Raw genomic sequence first — 18,299 nt, 5'->3', positions numbered from 1 at the left:
GTGGCAGGTAATAGGGGTGTTTGTGTACTGTGAGAAGCAACTGCCTTCCTATTAGTTTGGAGACGATGTTCAAGTTGGTGAAACCTCAGTAGGATGTTATTGACTAGCGGTGCATGAAGAATACACCTAGAGCCAAGGGATTTATTGTATTTTATATATATATACTTGGAATTTGACATCTTAACGGCAGAGGGATAGAAAAGTGATAGATAATCTAGGCTGATCCCTGTATAATACACTTATAAATACATCCTTTACCTTGTCCAAAATCCTCGTAGCATCTTCACAAAGGGCTCCAGCCACTGTTTTAAAGAGCATACTCTTTAACCCACAGCAAAGAAGCTGTCATGAAAGCCAGATAATATCTAAAATTTTGCTTGATGTGGGGGAAAAACTTCCAGGTCAGTTGTCAGGATAGAAAAGGTAATAGAACATGGTGGAAATTACAAAGCAACATCTGAGATTTCCAAAGAGATGATGATACAGAACTGATTTTATTCTGGTGAATTGTAGCTGAAAACCCAACTTCTTCATTACAGCAACCATTTGACTTAGATTCATTTGAGAATAATCTCAAGATGTTTGTTATGGTGATCTGGGCCTAGAAATGTTGAATGGTTTGATAACTTAGCAACTTAAATGACAAGACATTAAGTCAATCAGCTATGGGCATCTTATTTGGTCTTAAAAGTTTTCATACTGGATTTCCTTCTATATTTCTGTGTTTTTATAAAAAGGAAAAGAAAAAATAAAAATTTTTAAAGCTTTCCCTTTGAAGACTCATTAAAATATTTTATTCAAGCTTGTTTTGCTAGAGTATGTATGAAGTTTATACCAGTTGTTTATGTATGTTGACCATTTGTTCTTACCAATATCTGATTGGAATAAGCATGTATTGAAAGGTTAGAAGTGCATGGGCATGATTCAAAATCAAGTGGATTTTCTCCAAAAAGAAAGCCAAACAACAATCAGCCACAATGTGCTTTTAAGGATTTAATTGATAGTAAAGATAAATGTGAGTGTTAAGAATGGGATTTTTAGACTAGGCTGACACAAGGGATCTTCTTTGAATAAGGATCTTGAGCATTTGTGTTTTTGGAGCTCATCCTTAAGGCCTGGACAGGAAGAATCCTGTGTTATGTGTGCATGTTGAGCAATGCAAAAAACACTCTGCCAAATCCTGATACCACATGGTCTGAGAAATGCATGAGTGATTTAACGCACGGATGGTGTAGTCATTATGTTCTTGATGTGTGGGTGCGTGTGATGGTTTTTGTTTGTTCATATGTGGGCGCTTCTGTGTCTTGTGCCTTGTTCCTTCTGCCCTGTGTGTCCCCTCTCCCCTTCCCCACCCTCCTCCCCAATGTGAGGGGTCGGGTGACAGCATGCCCATGGTCTGGAATAGTGCTTGTGCTTTTGCTGCACTGCAGTCAGCTGGCTTCCTCTGGGTTTGAGGTCTCTCTGTCTCTGTCTCTCTCTCTTTCTCTCTGTGCCCCTTCTCTCCCCTCTCCATTTTATTATTTTCAAGTCTACCTGTCCTCTTGCTTTTTCACCTCTTAATACAGTAGAGGCTGATGATCTCATGAATTTTCATATCCCCAATGAGTTTTTAAATTGTTCTTAATTCAGTATGCAATTGTGGTAAGACGCAAACTGGAAACCCCTCTGAAGAAGAATTTCTCATTTTCAGTTTTGGTTTCAGAATGTTTGGCCTGTGCTAGCTACATGCTCGTACCCTACGAGCACAGCCCTTAGAAAACTGCCCCTGTAGCTCTTCCTTTTCCCGACTCGTTTATAAATAATGCAAACCATGGTCAAATTCTAAAAGCACATACAATTTTCTTATTATACTTTATATTCAGTTGTGGGGAAATTCTTAAGCCCATTTTAAAGAAACATAGCCAGCAGTGCGCATTACTACAACCGCTATGTCCACCATCTGTGTATGTGCCGCTATGTACATCTCTCTGTATGAGCACATAACAATGGCATTCAAAGGCTGTCATTCAGTCACGGGACTCTGCAGACATTGTACGTTCTACACAAGAGCAAAGCTCAAGAGGTTTACGAATGGCTGCAGGACCTGAAGATTGTGTTTCAGCCTTGATATGCAGTTTGGAAACAATGTGCTACTGTCTAACGGCGTGAACCAAATTTCTGCTAATGGGAAGAAGGGAAAACTCTCCACAAAAGCTGACAAAGCAGGAAGAACAGGATGACTGAGTTTTTAGATTAAAACTACTGGGGGCGTCTGAACTCATGGCTGGTGGTGGAAGTAAGAGTTTCCATAATATGGCCAAGTGATCAGATGTATGCTGCTTAGGTAAGAGAGAGACCATCGCCTACTTTGTTTTTCATAATGGGAATGGTACTAGGGCCGGTGGGCTAAGTTTTTGTTTTCTGGAGGTTTTAAGATCATTCTATTTCAAAATTTTCTGGAAAAAAAAATGATACCCTGAAAAACTGAGCCCATAAGCATTTAAATCATATTTGACCTTGAATTGATTTAATACCTCTAGAATTTCTTACTGTTTCTAATTTTTTGAGGTTTTTCTTACCCTGGTTTTAAATGGCCACATTGTATCACTTTTAGAAGCCAGCAATTACTGTTGAAAAGGAAGAATCACAACTGCAAAAGCATTACTTGAGCCGGCTTAGGGTATGTTATTGCACATTGTAGCACCATGAAAAAGTTAAATACTCATCTCTGCAGAAGAGATGGCTATCATGCATATATTAAATTACCATGTTTGCATCTTTAGGACTTTATTAATTGCTCAAAAATAATCCCATATGGACAAAAAGTAAACTTTCATTTGTTTAACAAAGTTTAAAGACATATGTTGAATACATTTTAATTAGCAGTGACTAGAAAGGGGCCTTAATGGATGATATGAAAGTTTCAAGAGAATACACAAGAAGTAATTTCCCACTTATTGTTAGAGTGAAGTCTCCTTTTGAAGAATGTTCTCTGCTTCATAAAATATGTCTTTGTCTTTTTCGTTGAGAAAATGAAAAGTGTATAATTTTTAACATGAAAGAAAAATACCTAAGCCAAATCATTTTTAGGAGATAAATTTTGCTCGTCCCCACTTGTACACCCAGTGCTTCAGTAAATTCTTTTGAATTATATTTATTCAGAAATTGTCCAACTATGGCAGAGTATTGTAGGTTCACACAATATAATAGTGCTACAAAAACAAATTTAACGCCACTAGCCTAAATGGCTTCCTGCTTTAGAATGTAATCCAAGCAGTAGATTCCAGATAACTTGATATATTTTAAAGTTTATGCCATTAAAAATGACAGTTTCCACTTTAATGAGGTGTATATCAACTGTCTGTTGCTTTTAATGGAAACCTTTGCATATCAATGATATTTCATAAACATATTTGTCTTTTTGGGTTTTTTAATTAGCTTTCTAATGCCCTCCCTGAGGAAATAAGCCTTCAGCAGTAAAGCTACCTACTTGAAACATCCTTGTTTAATGTGGTTCAGTGGGCACCAAGCACATATGTAGGACGCTTTGATATTTGTTGGGCCAGGTAGAAGTGAGAGATTAGCCTTCTGAGAACTGCAAATTTATAATTAACTACAAAGGAGTACTTTATGTTGCCTATTTATAACAGTTATTTAAATAATTGTATTCATCAGTCTTTATACAATGTATAAGCCAATTAGAAATAGGAATACTGTCAACCAATCAGATTTCAGAACAAATGGATATCATCTCTACTCAGTTGCCTCTATAATTGATTGCATTGCTCACTGCTTTCCCTTTAGTTGCCTAAATCTATAGTTTGGGAATACCTGTGGGCTCAAAATCTTCCCATTTTTAATCAGCACCTGCCGTTAACTATTAGCACCCAAGGGTCATGATGGAAGTTCTTCTTCCTCAAGGGTTGATGGTGTGACAGCCGTCTTTCACAGAATTGACCTGGCTATCAATGTTCGTTTGGTTTCTCTATAAAGCAACTTACAAAATGCAGGCTTCAGTGATCATTTGCACATGACTGTTGTGGTTCATTTGGGCCTTTAAAAATAGTGATCAGTTTGACATTACTTGTTTCAAAAGCATTTGTTTTGGTTGCTTTTATGCTCTGATTGGGCATTATTCCCAAATTATTAATTCAACAAATACTCACTGAGAATACACTTTGTGGGTTGGCTGTAGCAGAAGGGAAAGATGCAAAAATAAACACAACTTGCTTCTCCAAAGACCTTGCAGTTTATTAGGTCCACAGACATCTTCAAAAGGGACAAATCTGACTAGAGAAGTATGAGCAAACTGCTGTGCAACTTAAAAGACCTAAGCAGTTAGTCACACCGGACTTTGAGCAGAACAGCAAAGAACAAGTAAAGCCACCTTGAATGTCTAACATTTTGTGTTATTAAATAAACTTCATTAAAGGATCAGCTCACAAATAAAGCAAAAGGAAATGGAAACCATCTCCTGTCTGAGCCTCCCATTGTTTATCTACTTCCCTCTTCACCCCTTTTAATTCAAATCAGAGCTAGCTGAGAAGCATCTCAGCTGGCCAGCATTGGAATTGACTCGGATATAGGCATTTCAAGCCCCGATTTGATTACCTCCTGACCTAACTGCTTTTTCAGCTTTGAGGGTTTTATTTTTCAGGAATACCATTGATTTATGAAATTCTCTTTTTTAAAAAAATCATTTTGCGAATCAGATTTTCTGATGAAGGCATAACCTGCAATCTGCAGTTAGCAGATGCTGTACCATTTTGAAATATGTGATCCAAGATCATCATAAATTGATAATGAACTGTGTTTGTCAGTATTGGCAGCGGATTTCAATTTACAGTAAAATGCGAAATAAAACGTACATACATCAGTATGTAACATCTAAATACATTTTTATTTAAGAGATATCAGAGCATCGACAGCTAACAATCAGGCTTTATTGATTTTTTTTCTTTTTGCATGCTGTTATGAATGAGTGATTTTAAGCATTCACCTTCATGTTTCATGTCCTTTGAACAGTGGAGACTGAGGAATCTTTCTGCCTCGATTGCGTATTAAGAACAAAATTACATAATTGAAGAAATGTACTTATGGATTAATACATTCATGCTATCAAAAACATAGATAGCAAGAGATTTGGCTCATGTTTTTAAAGAAATTCATCCTCAGTTCTTAAGTGTTTTGTTTATGTCCCTCGAGGAATGAAAAGAAAAACGATTTGTTTTTACTTGTAAGGCCTTACTCAGTTGCCCAATTCCGCAGAAGAACTGGACAGTGAGGACCTCTCAGGTAAGGGCTAGTCATTAGGTAAGGCACTGCAGTGTCCAACCTGTGGGTGCTCTATCCACTTCTACAAAATGGCCATTTGGTTTGCTGAGCAATCAGTGTGGATTTTGAGACTAACACAAAACAAATTTGTATCAATACTGTCTTCCTCCCCGGTCACCCACTCACCTGTTTTCTCTGTGGTAGTGATATTTATATTTCAGAATGGGGACAATTTAATTAATGCAGGAGAGGACAAGTTACCTTTGGGATTGTACTAAAGCCCCTCTGTTCAGTGGCTTCAAATAATGTTTATGTCCTAGATATATAATGTGTCGGGAGAAATTTTGTTGTATTACAAAGCAATTTAAGGATGTTGGATTATGTGACAAGATCTTTTTAAAAAAAAAAAAAACAAGCAACTCATTGACTGCCTACTTCTGTGGAGGGGACTAGAATAGCCATGTTGTAGTTATCTTAGAAGTCAGGGGTGGGGAAGGGCAGGGAGGAGGGGGGAGCAATTGTTTTGTCACACACCATGATGTAAACTAATTATCTACCTCAGACCTCTTTCACAGCACACTGAGCTCTTGCAAAAGTAGGTTTCATGCTTGATTCCAGGATTTAGGTGTTACTAATCCAGAATAAGAAGCATATCCTACAAAGGAGGGAGGGAGGAGATTTAAAGTGGTCAGAGCTAAACAATTATATGAGCTTCCATGATGTTGTGGGACTTAACTGCCAACCAGCTATGGCTTAAACCTTTCCATCCATCACTTAATAAGTCAGTAAGCAAGGCCCTTCTTGTTATTGCAGTGGAGAAATTAAGTCATAGGACTGTAGACACTTACTCAAGCCTATTGGAAAGAAAGATTCCAGAGGCGCTTTTACTGAAGCTCCTTTTAATAGTTGGCTATTGAGGTGCAGTCCTTAACTATAAGTCTGACCCGGTGAGAGAATAAGATAGTACTACTCGATTTTTCAAAGTGCAATAGATTTATTACCAACTACGTGCTTCTGACGAACCTCAGGGATATCTTCACTTTGCTGTTATGTAGCCTGTAGTTTGAGTTTAGCTGTTGGATTTATTTTTCTACAGACTGGAAGCTCCAGGAGGCCATGCTGGTTTTGTTCACTGTTGTACACCTGTCATGTACTAAGTACCCAGTTGACACTTATTGGATGAATGAATGAATTTCCAAATCCCAATGCATAGATAAATAAATAGATTAGAAAGATAGCCAGCCAATCAAGAGAGTGTTTCATTTTTTGCCACTTCTTTGTGGTGTAGTTGGAGAAGTTGCAAAAACATTTACCTAGTTTTATTTTAAAATAAGGGTGGATAAGTCCTTCTCCCTACGTAAAATGTGATGCTGGAAGTAAGCAATTTCTGCTTGCATTTCTGGTGATAGACAGTCTCAGTTCTGATTGACCGTAAAGAAAACAACTCTCTTTGATACAGTAGCCCTGGCAATTGGATCTTCTCAAAGATCCTAAGAAAGCTGGTGGGTGTGTTGGCCCTGATCCCTCTTGGCACAATAGCCAGACAAGGATCACTCAGATATGCAAAAGTCATTTTTCTCCTCTTTAGGAAAATGTGACTGAATCAGCCATCCACCCCTTCCACCAGCATCATCAATTAGGAATACTCTGGGCCTCAGCACTGCGCCATGTCAGATGGGTCCCTGCTGCAGTTCTATCAATCACCCAAGTCAGAAGCAATAAACCAACAACTGTTTGTGTTCATAATAATTCAGTTAAATTAATAATTATGTTGTCCCCCTCCCCCACTCCCTGCAGGAACACTGCAGTCATATATTGCTCAGGAGCCGTAAGTCATGTAGAACACTGATGAACTATCAGGCTGGGCCGGGCTGCCTTTGCATCTGGTTTGATGAACTAATCAAAAACTGATTAGCACCTTTGTTCAAAGGGGATGCTGATTAATCAATTACTATTGATTGTGAGCTTGGCTTCACTCAGCAGCAAAGAGACATCTGAAGGGAAAAAAAAAACAACCAATAAAAATTGAGCAGCTGTCATAGTGTTTAAATTTATTAAAACAAAATACATTATTTTTATGAAGCTGTCTTGAAATGGGTCACTGAAGGGGAGCATATTGATTGAGAAAGGATGAACTTCTCAAATTTCTGTAGCCTAGAGACTGAATTCAATTATAATACAAGACAAACCGGTTAACACCCGTCTTAAACAGTCCGTCAATAAATTAGAGTAGGTGTTGCACATTTAATGCTAAACTGTGGTAATGAATAATATCATCCATTCCCTGCTGCATCAGGGTAGAAATTTCCTCCTTTCCATATTATGGATAAATGTTACGTACTCAATTTCCTTCCAAATAATGATGGTCTATTTTCCTTTTGTCCCCTTTGCCCCGACCTCCCCCACGCACCAGTGCTACCTTCATTAATGACAGTTTCATAAGCAACATATGGTGCTCCATTCTCACCCAGCAAAGCAAGTTGCCCAGCTGATCCTCCTCTTTAATCTGCATAAAGAAATTATGCTCGTATGTAGTTCCGTGATTTAATTATTGGCAGGCCTGGGGAGCTTACCCAGTTCTACTTTGAACCCTTTCATTTACTTTTTGGGTGTTAACTTTATGGATGATGGATCCATAAGAGTTTTGAATTGTTTTGTCAATTACATCTGCTCTTTCCTGGTGACAGCTGGTGGTTATTGCCACTCATGTGGAATAGAATAGCTTTAAGCATATTTATCCTTCTATTTTATTTTAAAACTTTTTCAAAATGTCTCCAACTGCCTCTCTCCCTTCAGCAGTGGAGGGGCCTTGGGGAACTGTTTAGTGGAGTGAGGTGGTAAATACACAGTGTGCCAGAAAATGGCCCTCCAGCACAGTTCAAGAAATCCATCAGTCTTCTGATTTGGAAGCAAAGGCACCAAAAAGAAATTCCAGAGCTGTCATGATTCCTCAAAACATGTTATCAGCTCTTGTCCTACAAACAAGAAAGTGATCTGGAAAACTCCTACAACATGTCCCTCGCGATCCAAAAAAGAAAGCATGGGCCTCGGAGGGCAATTCTAAATGGCTTTGCTAACCCTCATCTAGGTGTTAGGAAGAATCTAGGTGAACCAACTGCAGTCCCCTAAATGGATTATACAAGAAACACGGCTTCAAAATATAGCCTATATTTAGCTGGGCGCGATGGCTTACACCTGTAATCCCAGCACTTTGGGAAGCTGAGACGGGTGGATCACTTGAGGTCAGGAATTCGAGACCAGCCTGGCCAACATGGCAAAACCCCATCTCTACTAAAAACACAAAAATTAGCCAGGCGTGGTGGCATGCACCTATAGTCCCAGCTACTTGGGGGCGGGGGAGCAGGGGTTGACTGAGGAGAATTGCTTGAACGAGGAGGTGGAGGTTGCAGTAAGCCGAGATGACGCCACTGTACTCCAGCCTGGGCAACAGAAAGAGACTCCATCTCAAAAAATAAATAAAATAACAAACCTACATTTAGCTAATAGGAGCACTTAAAGCTCTTTTGATTTAGATTATCAGTCCTGGAGGTGGGGATATATGGCCTTCCGGTTACTGGGAGTGTCTTAAGTCCTGGCTAAACTTACTTGAAATGTGTGTGAGAAACTGTCAGTAGCTGTACCATTTAGGGGGAACTCTTTCCTAACCCCCACATAAAGAGTGGCCCAGATTTGGCAAACAGGCTATTTTATTCCCTTGGTAGAGTAATAACAACAATAATGATAATAAAACATTAAAAACCAGATGGGCTGTATAGATATATTTAAGTTATGGCCCATAAATCTAAAGTGTGGCATGATATGGCTTGTATCTGTATCATACTTTGTAACTTAGAAAGCTCTTTCACACATATTACTTTGTTTGATCTTTATTCATTCAACAAAATTATTTGAGATCCTTGTGCTGGGCTCTGGGCTGGGCACCAGGGATGCTGCAGTGAACAAGACCAACAGGAGCTGGAGCTGCCATGGCCTCCAGGAGCCAGGGCCCCTGCTCTCCTACCGTGACACCCTACTGAGGGAGACAGACTCAAAACACGAGTTAATCTTGGACAGTGACAAATGCTGTGAAACAATAAAACCGGATAAAGTGGAAGTGAGGGCTGGGGCTGGAAGAAGGTGGAGGTCAGTTTAGAAAAGTTTACCAGGGAAGGCCATTGGGACAGGAAGACCCAGATAGATGAGAATGAGCCAGATAATAGAAGATTTTCATGAAAATCTCCTGAGATTGTTAAGGAAGGGCTCTTGGTCTCCATTTATAAATGAGGAAACTGGGACCCAAACGGCTAAACGGTTTGCTTAGGAGACAGAAACGAAGCATGGGTCTTCCTGGCTCTAGAGGAAATAGAGGACTTTGGTTTGCAGGGGCCACCTTTCCCCCTATGAAATCCACAGCTTCCTGTGTGCTGGGGCCTTTGGTAATCCTCTTGACCCTTTTCAATTCACTGTGCGCACCCGGGGAATGAGGGAAAAGTCAGGCTCTCTGCAGCCCATCAGGCATAGAGCAATGTGCTGACTAACCTGGGAAGATTTTTTTTCCCAGCATCAAATCAAGCTCTTTCTCTTCAAAGAAGACCTAAACTCTGCTTCAGTAGTTTAGTACTATTGTCCCACTGATTCCCCTAAATTATGGGATCAGTTTCCCCTGGGAGGTGACCCTAAGTGCCATGGGAAAGTGATGGCTGGAAAAGGTTAAACCACATCAATTCCCTTTTAAAATTGAGTTTCATACAAGGCAGTAGACTGAAGAAATCACATTGGGTCCATGCCAGCTCACCCACGACTTCCCCGCAATGTGTTTGAACTGCATCCTGCTGCTGGTCTTTCTCATAATCCAACATGCTCCTGTTTCCACCGTGGGAAGGGAGGAGACCATCAAACGGGAACTTTTCTTCCAAAGTTAAAAAGTTGGCAGGCCACGGTGAGTGTGAATTCTAGTTCTACAGGTTGGACACTGCTTTGGGGTGACTTCACCATATTCATTAATCCATCTTCCTCACACCCCCAAATGCCTGAGGTCCACTGAAGCATCTTTCTCCAGAGAGAGATTCTAGTGGGAAATGTATGTTTGGAAATACTCGACAACTGTCCTGTTTATCAGGCGTATATTCCTTTAAGGGAAACTCTGGTGTCATCCTCAGTGCCTTCCTGTTGCTTAAAATGGAAAAGATGATCACATTTCTAAATCTGTGCTATCATGAGATGAACAGAGTGGACTCAAGCACGACTTTTGGTGTCTCTGGCGGTGTTAAATGCCTTGGGAGAAATCTTGCATCCTATTGGATCAAGTCATTTCCACTCATGGTTAAATTAACTAAATCAAGGAATTTGAGAGGGGAGAAAATCAACAAGAAAAAACCCAAAACACTTGTTTTCATATTTAGCTACAATAGTATTTAATATCCTGATACTCAAATGGTACACTTGAATCGAAACTTGAATCAGACGGCCTTCACCTGCCAGGCCCACAGCCTTGACCTTCATAAAGGACAGCTAAGCCATTAGTTACACAGTTTGTCAATTCTGTATAAATGAAAAGAACTTGGTGACTTCAACTCAGTAAGTGTTTATTGGGCATCTTACCATGTGTGGGCAATGCTGAGTATGCAGTACCACGCTTACCCCTAACGAACTGGTAATTATTTGCCTTGGGTCGGTGATAAGAACTGGAAAAGCCCTCCTTAGGCTCTAATACAGGAGATTTGAATTTGGCAAACACCAAGTCCCTATGATACTCCAAGCCCTGAGCCAAATAGGCACTTTCATTTGGCTCAGGAAATGAAAACAGTGGCCTCTCAAAGTGACCCTGTGAAGTACGTAATTGTACTCAGTGGCTCAGAGTGCCTCATTGACTTGCCTGAAGTCACAGAGAAAAGTAACGAAGCTCAAGTTCTGTCCCAGAAACGACAGCAAGTCCAGTGCTCTTTCCAATGGACCATGCAGGAGATGAGCTCCTAGCTCGTCCCCTGTTCAGGCCTGTTTCTGGAAAGCAATGTAGCCAGTGATAGTCTAAGAGAGCCCTGAGTCCTGATCATTTGAGTAGTGACAAGGTACAGCCAAAATCTGTGTGCAGTACTTCTAATTTAAATGAACACATACTGAGCTCTGGGTGGCACAATGAGGATGATCACTGCAGTTTTCCTTTAAGTAGCTTAACATAGCTCCTTTGAAACGTTAGTATAGATGCAGTTACATTGCTAGAATTGAATGCAGCTGACGTGTAGTATTAGATGCCTGGGATGCTATATGGGAGTCTTCATGATTTTCTTGCTTTACGTTTATTCCTTCTCGTCCACTTTCTAAGAAGACAGAAAAGAAAGGTTATGCTGCACAAAGGCTAGTGTGCTCCAATATATATTAACATCTTAATGGGAAAGCTGTGCATGTACTGTATACATTTACTACTCTCTGACAAGAGGGAATTAAATGTCAGAAGGATTTGTAGCATCTATAATTGAATTGGTGCTGAGAAAAGCAAATCTTAAAGAAGAATAACATATTAGGATTAGCAAATAATGTGGCATTTTGTCAGCGCATGCCATTCAGTTTGTTCCCCTTCAGTAATAAAGTTGTGCTTTTTAAAATGCACACTTATTTTTGTTGCCATGGACGGGAGCTACAATAGATGATGAGAATGGGTAGCTACATTTTTCAGATGGTGCCAGGTTTTCTTAAGTGTCATTTTTTTTTTAGGTCAGATTATGGTTTTGCTTCAGATTTGGGAAATCCACTACCAGGCTTTTTCTTTCTTCCTAGCAAGAAGTAACAAATGACATCATAGTCACTAAGCTTTCTCTGAAATAGACTAATCCCTACAACCCTAGGAAGCTGGAGGCAGCATTTCCATTACAAATACCGATTCTGAGAGTTTGTAATTAAACTGACTTGTCCAGCAAGATCTCCACCCAGGAAAGGAACTAAAACTGAGCCATGTGACAGAACTGTTGCAAAAAAGTCAGCAACAATTCTTTTCCTCCAGTCATCCACGGATGGGGGAAGCACAGAACGCTGAGCATCTGAACTGTCCCTAAACAGAAGTAGGAAGACTAATACCGTTAGAACCTCCCCATGGCTTAAACGTAAAAATGAGAGCTGAGGTAGTTTATGACCTATGAAAAGAGTTAAAGTGTGCGTTTAAGCACCATGTTGCTAAATGTGCCTTACAGCCTGAACCAGGGATGTTTGAGATGTGAGGGTGACCCAGTGCAATGTGGCTGTCATGCCTCATGCTGCATACTTTATTGTGTATCATTGTGTCACCCTTCACTCCTTCTCAGAGGTAGAAAGCTTGGTGTCCTTTTGGCAAAAAGACTGACCTTGGACTCTGTGTAGCCGAGGGCTTCAGGGTGGGCAGGCAGCAGTTGCAGTGAAGGTTCTGCTCAGTGAGTCCTTCTGCCAAAGTCCCTATTTGCCAGGAGCTTGTCTAGGATGTACTAGCCACTCTCCAGTTATCCATGGATCCCCGCTTTGGCAGCAGAGCCTTCTAGGCTTATCACAGATCCATGATTATGGCATTTGCATGGCGGTTTATGCTACACATCTCATGCCAGGTGGTAAAGTAGCCATAGAAACCAGGATCTCTTGCAGAGCCCTGTTTAATACAGGCAGCATGGCTGCCAGAGTGCTGCGTTTAAGACGACTCTGGCAAGGAGTTTGAGGAGTGAAAACAAGTAGAGAAAGAAAAGTCTCCTAGAAGGAGGGGGAAAGGAGACTGAAGTTCCACTAGCAGTCACCTTTCTTGTCAGGCCCTAGGGAACTACTGCCTTTAGAACTTCCCCTTCTTATTGCCCATGAGGAATGGATCGGGCCAGGTCAACTGGCCCAAGGTAAAGAAATCTGAGCAGTTTGGGGCATCACTCTTGGGAGTTTCTTTGAGATTTCTCTGTCCCGCAATTTCTAAGATGCTAAAGCGAGCCCAGGGTTGTTGAAGCTGTGACCCAAGCAGTAGTGGCCAACTTAACATTCTGCAAGCAGCTGGTAAACTCTCACCTGGAGCCAAGTTGTTTCAGGTTTTTGCCAAAAGAAAAGCTAACTCACGAATACTAAACAGCTCATGATTTATCTGTCACACTTAGAGCCATGGAAGTGGCTGTGGGATGGGACACGACAGGCAGGGAGGGTTGTACCACAACTGTGAGCTGTCAGGAACACCTCCCTGCAACTGCTGCCTGCCCGCCCTGAAGCCCTCGACTACAGAGTCCAAGGTCAGTCTTTTTGCCAAAAGGACACCAAGCTTTCTACCTCTGAGGAGGAGTGAAGGGTAACACAGCGATACACAATAACCTTTACAGGGTTCATCTGCAAGTCAGAATCATTCAAGGACTAGGCCTAATTCACCTGAGGTCACATGTGAAATAATTTGGATGAGATTCTTAACTCCAGTTGAACTGTGTTATGCAATCATGCTTGGTTCACTGAGGCTGGAATAACCTTTATGCTGGAACCATTCACCAAGCAAAAACATGGCTTTACTTTTCAGGATGATGGGGCAGGGCTTAGTCCCAGAAAAGAAACACTCTTACACTTGTTACTAGTAAGAGAAACACTTGTAGCCTCTTAGGGAACAAGAAAACATGACTTTCTAAACCGAAGTGATGTCCATATGCCTGAGCATCAGGCATGTTTAAAAGTGCTTTCCACTCCCACATTTATTTTTCAATTGACAAGCTAGGGGCAGCTGTAGAATCTGCCTCTGGTTTCGTTGCCTGCCCGATTCAGAAAATGAGCCGGGAATCTGAAGAGGATGTCCCCAGGAAAGCCAGCACTTCATGGGACCTGAAGAAGGGGTCTGCACCCTGCAGGACCAGGATCTGTGGCTCATGGGGAAACCCATAGCTTTCCCACTTAGAAATCATTTCTCATGGAATTGGTCAGAGTCCTTGCCTTGGGAATGGAAGGAAAGGTCAAGCAGCTGACAGACTTTGTCGCAGCCATGCTTCTCTTAGTGCTCGGTATTTCCTTCCGGTTCTGGTTTTCGTGCGACTCCAGTAGCCCAGTGCCCCCCTGGGCAGCATCTTGCACGGCTGCTTCATGTCATGAGTGAGGCACAGCCCGCAGGTGCAGGCAGCTCACCCCGGCCCTGCTGCCTTGAGCCAATCCATGGCGTTATGAACACTCCCCCACCCTCCCCACACGTGGAAATAAAAGAACGGACTGAGATGACTCCAGAAACAGCTCTGCTTTTCATAGGGAAGGCCAAGACAGAGGCACTCAGTGAACAGGCACAACTCTATTAACACCTCCCACGTAAACCCAGGAGGTGGGAGTGGGAGTGGGAAGAGGCGGTGAGGCGCTCGTAACCGGCAGTGTTCCCTGTAAATTAAACATCAGTTACTTTCTGTGTCCATCTGCAGTAATTGAAGGCAGGAGAAATGTCTTGGTGATTAACTGGTAGTAGTAAACTTTCTGATCAAAGTGGGTATCAGAAGATAGCTGGAGAGATTACCCTTATAAATAAGTATCTGTAAAATATGTATGTCCTTGAGGGTGGGGAAGATAACTAGAACATCTAAGGTTCTAGTTTAATTTGGGCAAAGTGCAGGGAAAAATAGCAACACTGAGCATATTTAGCTCAAAGTTCATGGAGGGCAAAGGTCAAGTAAGGAGTTTCGGCTCAAGAAATTAATCTCACAGATACATATACCTCGTGAGATCTTTTTGTTTGAGGGAGGTTTTTGTTTTTCTTTGTCACAGAGCCTCTCTCTGTCTCTCCCCTCCCCCCTCAGGCTTCCAGAATATTCCTGTGTCTAGGCATGGAGAGGAGGCGGTCTTTTATTAAGAGTGGACAAGATAGTGTCTTCCCCTAAATGGGTTAGAACTGTCCTGGACAGCTTCTCGAAGCTTCTCTCTGTTCTCAGTCTTCCTGGAACCTCTCTTCACCTCTTGCCTCTTGTGCCTAACTTTCCCCTGTCCTCAATGTCTAGTCTCACTTGTTTTCCTCCCCCAATTTTAAAACATACGGAGTTCATCGAAAGACACATAAATTTTAATAGGTCTGAAGCTCATGGCCATTGGAGATGAGTTAATTCTCATTCCCTCAAGATTCCCTATTTTGACAGCTCCCTAAGGAAAACACAACTTGCTGGCTTTTCTGTTACTTTTGTCCCCCATGAGCAATTTTGCATCTGTGCAGTTGGACTGAACATCTCCAGTGTGTCAAGCGCTCTCCTCCAGCAGACACCCCGTGTCCAGCAGCACCCCACGGGGAATGCTCCCCTTCAACGAGCTTTGTCGTCTCTAAAAAGGAAAAAAAAAAAAATCCCTTGACCGAGTTCTGCCTTGTTGAAATGACTTTCAAGACAATGGGGGTTGTAGCATCTGCAGTTGGCAACACTTTTGGCTGAGGAGGGAGATTCCTCTCCACCACTTTTCAAGTTGAGCTTATTAGACACGTTGCTGGAGGGGCTCGCTCAGCTCGGAGCGGGCTAATTGGCTGCAGTGCACTCTGCCTCCAACCCAGCTCCCTTCTCCAATTAAACTCCCATCATCCTGTTGTCCTGGGCGACCTGCTGCTGCCTCTGATTTGGCATTTCTGTTTGGGTTTTGGTTTTGGTTTTTCTGTAGTCCTTTCAAAGATAACTTAATGAAACACTTTAAATACTCCATTTTAAAATTTAAACTCTTTTAATTAAAGCACTTTTCATGGAACCCTCAGTCACGAGTTATTTCCCCACATCCTTCAGTACTTAATCTCGGAGCAGAATTGGAAATATCGATAGAAAGTGTAAATCATGCCCTCCTGCTGAAAGCGTTGTATCAGGTTTCGGCTCAAAAGAGCACCATTACCTTTAGCTGTCACGGATCTGTACACTTGATCGATAAACTTCAAATATTATTAGAGGTAGAGGCTTCAGAGATTTGCTCTGTTCTTTGGAGAGAGACAGAGATAAATCTTTCTTAAAAATTGACTTGAATTTGCACTCTCAGTCTTCCTGGTGAAATGCATTTCTCTTAGGCATCCAGCAACTGCAAGGGGGACAGATTTATAGGCCATGTGCTTCTTGTACTGAAAGATTCAAATGGTAAATCCTTCACATATGACTTCACAAATCATGTAAAGTTAAAAGATTTTTACCGTTTCTGTTGCTGCTGTGCTTAAATTGTAAGGTACAGCTAGTAAATCATTTTAATGGAGGTGTCGTACTTGACTCAATAAAAAAAAAAAGACAATGGTTTAGCTTCCACTCCAAAATGTTAATGTATTAATCAACAGGAGAATAATTGTTTTTTACTACATTATAAATCTCAGATGCCATTAGGATTTCAGCAAGGGGTGATGTAGACACATTCCTAAATTAAAATTGTTTACACTGCCATACATCCATTCTGCATCACCATAGCTCATTCTGGGTTCATTTTGGAGTTGTTCCCCAGCCAAACATGTCGTTCCTCAGTCGGAAGAAGACATCCTGAGGGGGTGATGCTTATAAAGGAAAATTAATTGCATTGCAAGGTGTTAAATAAATAAAATAAAAACCGTCGGTGGCAATGGACAATTATTCCTTGCTGTCTCTTTTGAAATAGGTTTTTAGGTTTTAAATTGAGGTTTACTCCTTCATACATCCTAAATGTAGCAAGCCTGTCATTTGTCTTTAGTCTTATAATCCTTGTTTTATCTCTAGGCAGCTGTGGCTTTTGAGCACCTTACTTCTCCTATGCATATCCCTAATCTACCAGATAATAAAAGTCATTGGGCGTCTATAGAAAGATGCTGTACCCTTCTGTTGCCTAAAGGTGTCATTCAGAGCACCCTCAAATAGTCAGGTCAGCCCCCTTAATTAGGCTCTGCAACTGGATACAGATAGAGTGAACGCTAAGACTAGGTCAGGGCCGGATAGACTATTTCTTCCTTCCCTGCCTCCCTAAGCTTGTTCCACATGCATTAACCCTCCTATGCTGCTTATCATGAAATTGCCTTGTGGGGAGAACAGATCGATTCAGCACTGGACAGGTCAGCCTGTTACCTCAGTGTAACTTGATCCATCTCGATTGTTCTCTCTGACTCCTCCATTAAAAAAGAAGGTGACCCTCTGACCCTGGAGACAGTGTCGCCGGGGCTTCTGGTGCCTTGTAATAAGCTCTACATCCCTATTCCTCTTCTGATTTTAACAGATTCCCGAGCAGGTGAAGAAGGCTCGATCAGGGCAGTGGATCATGCCGTGATCGGTGGCGTCGTGGCGGTGGTGGTGTTCGCCATGCTGTGCTTGCTCATCATTCTGGGGCGCTATTTTGCCAGACATAAAGGTAAGCAAAGCTTCAGCAGACAGAAGCAGCGTGTCCCCACAGCTTCTGCCTTTGGAGACTTTACAAGGTTGTCCTTGATAGGCAATTTGATGTATGTGGCCACACGGCCTATCTGATTCCTGAAACTGGAAGAGAAGAGAAAAAAAAAAAAAAAAAAAAAACAGAAACCTTAGCAGCCGCTGATTAGGACTCTGGGAGTTGATGAGTAGCACTCCTTGATTTGGATTTTCTCTAAATATAAAGCTTTGTAGAGTTGTTATTCTGCCATCCATAATTGGGGATAGAGGAAAAATGATAAAGTAGAGGCTGGTGTGCAAGGTGTGGCATGAAGCCCCAAAGGATAAACATGGAAAAAGCACATCCACAACCTGCTGTTTTCTGGGAGGCAGAGGATTTCCCCCTATCCCCTGTCCCCAGACTCTGTGTAAGCTGGTCACATTGGCGAGAAGACTGCCTTGGTTTGATGTGCCCAGGTTAAAGGAAATTTTTTGCCTTAAAAGCCGCATAAATATGTATTTTTAAAATTATCAGTGCAATTGATTTAAATTGCCATTAATCATCACACTTATCAACTGTGCAGTCTGGATGGGCAATCATCTTTTCCAATGCCCCTCCTCTCTGCCCCATGCTGCTCTGATCCTCTTCTCCCCTCTTGGTTATTTATTCTTCCTTTTCTTTGTCCGCCCCTGTCTCTCTCAGTTATTTTTCTCAAGCACTGTGCAATGAGCTTGCGGGGTTTTCTAGGTGCTTGCATACTGCTTGACTGTTGAACTTGGGCTTGCAGG

The 18,299-nt window shown here is 41.6% G+C and overlaps 1 protein-coding gene across 10 annotated transcripts in view; it reads left to right on the top strand.

Annotated features, from left to right (window-relative positions):
- The window catches only part of CADM1 (cell adhesion molecule 1), a 339,666-nt gene that overhangs the window by 308,089 nt on the left and 13,278 nt on the right, over positions 1 to 18,299 (top strand). For 5 of the 10 annotated variants that reach the window (XM_034933751.3, XM_024930670.4, XM_003820094.4 and 2 more), the window contains one exon: positions 17,383 to 17,514. In XM_034933751.3, the coding sequence (XP_034789642.1) occupies positions 17,383 to 17,514 (132 nt within the window). Of the gene's footprint in view, positions 1 to 5,220; positions 5,275 to 17,382; positions 18,259 to 18,299 lie in introns of all 10 variants that reach the window. The other 5 variants (XM_034933750.3, XM_003820095.4, XM_003820096.4 and 2 more) reach the window with 3 other exon arrangements.

Source organism: Pan paniscus, chromosome 9 (genome assembly GCF_029289425.2).
Source record: "Pan paniscus chromosome 9, NHGRI_mPanPan1-v2.0_pri, whole genome shotgun sequence".
In the NCBI taxonomy this organism is placed as follows: Eukaryota; Metazoa; Chordata; class Mammalia; order Primates; family Hominidae; genus Pan; species Pan paniscus.
This window is presented reverse-complemented; position numbering and strand designations above follow the sequence as displayed.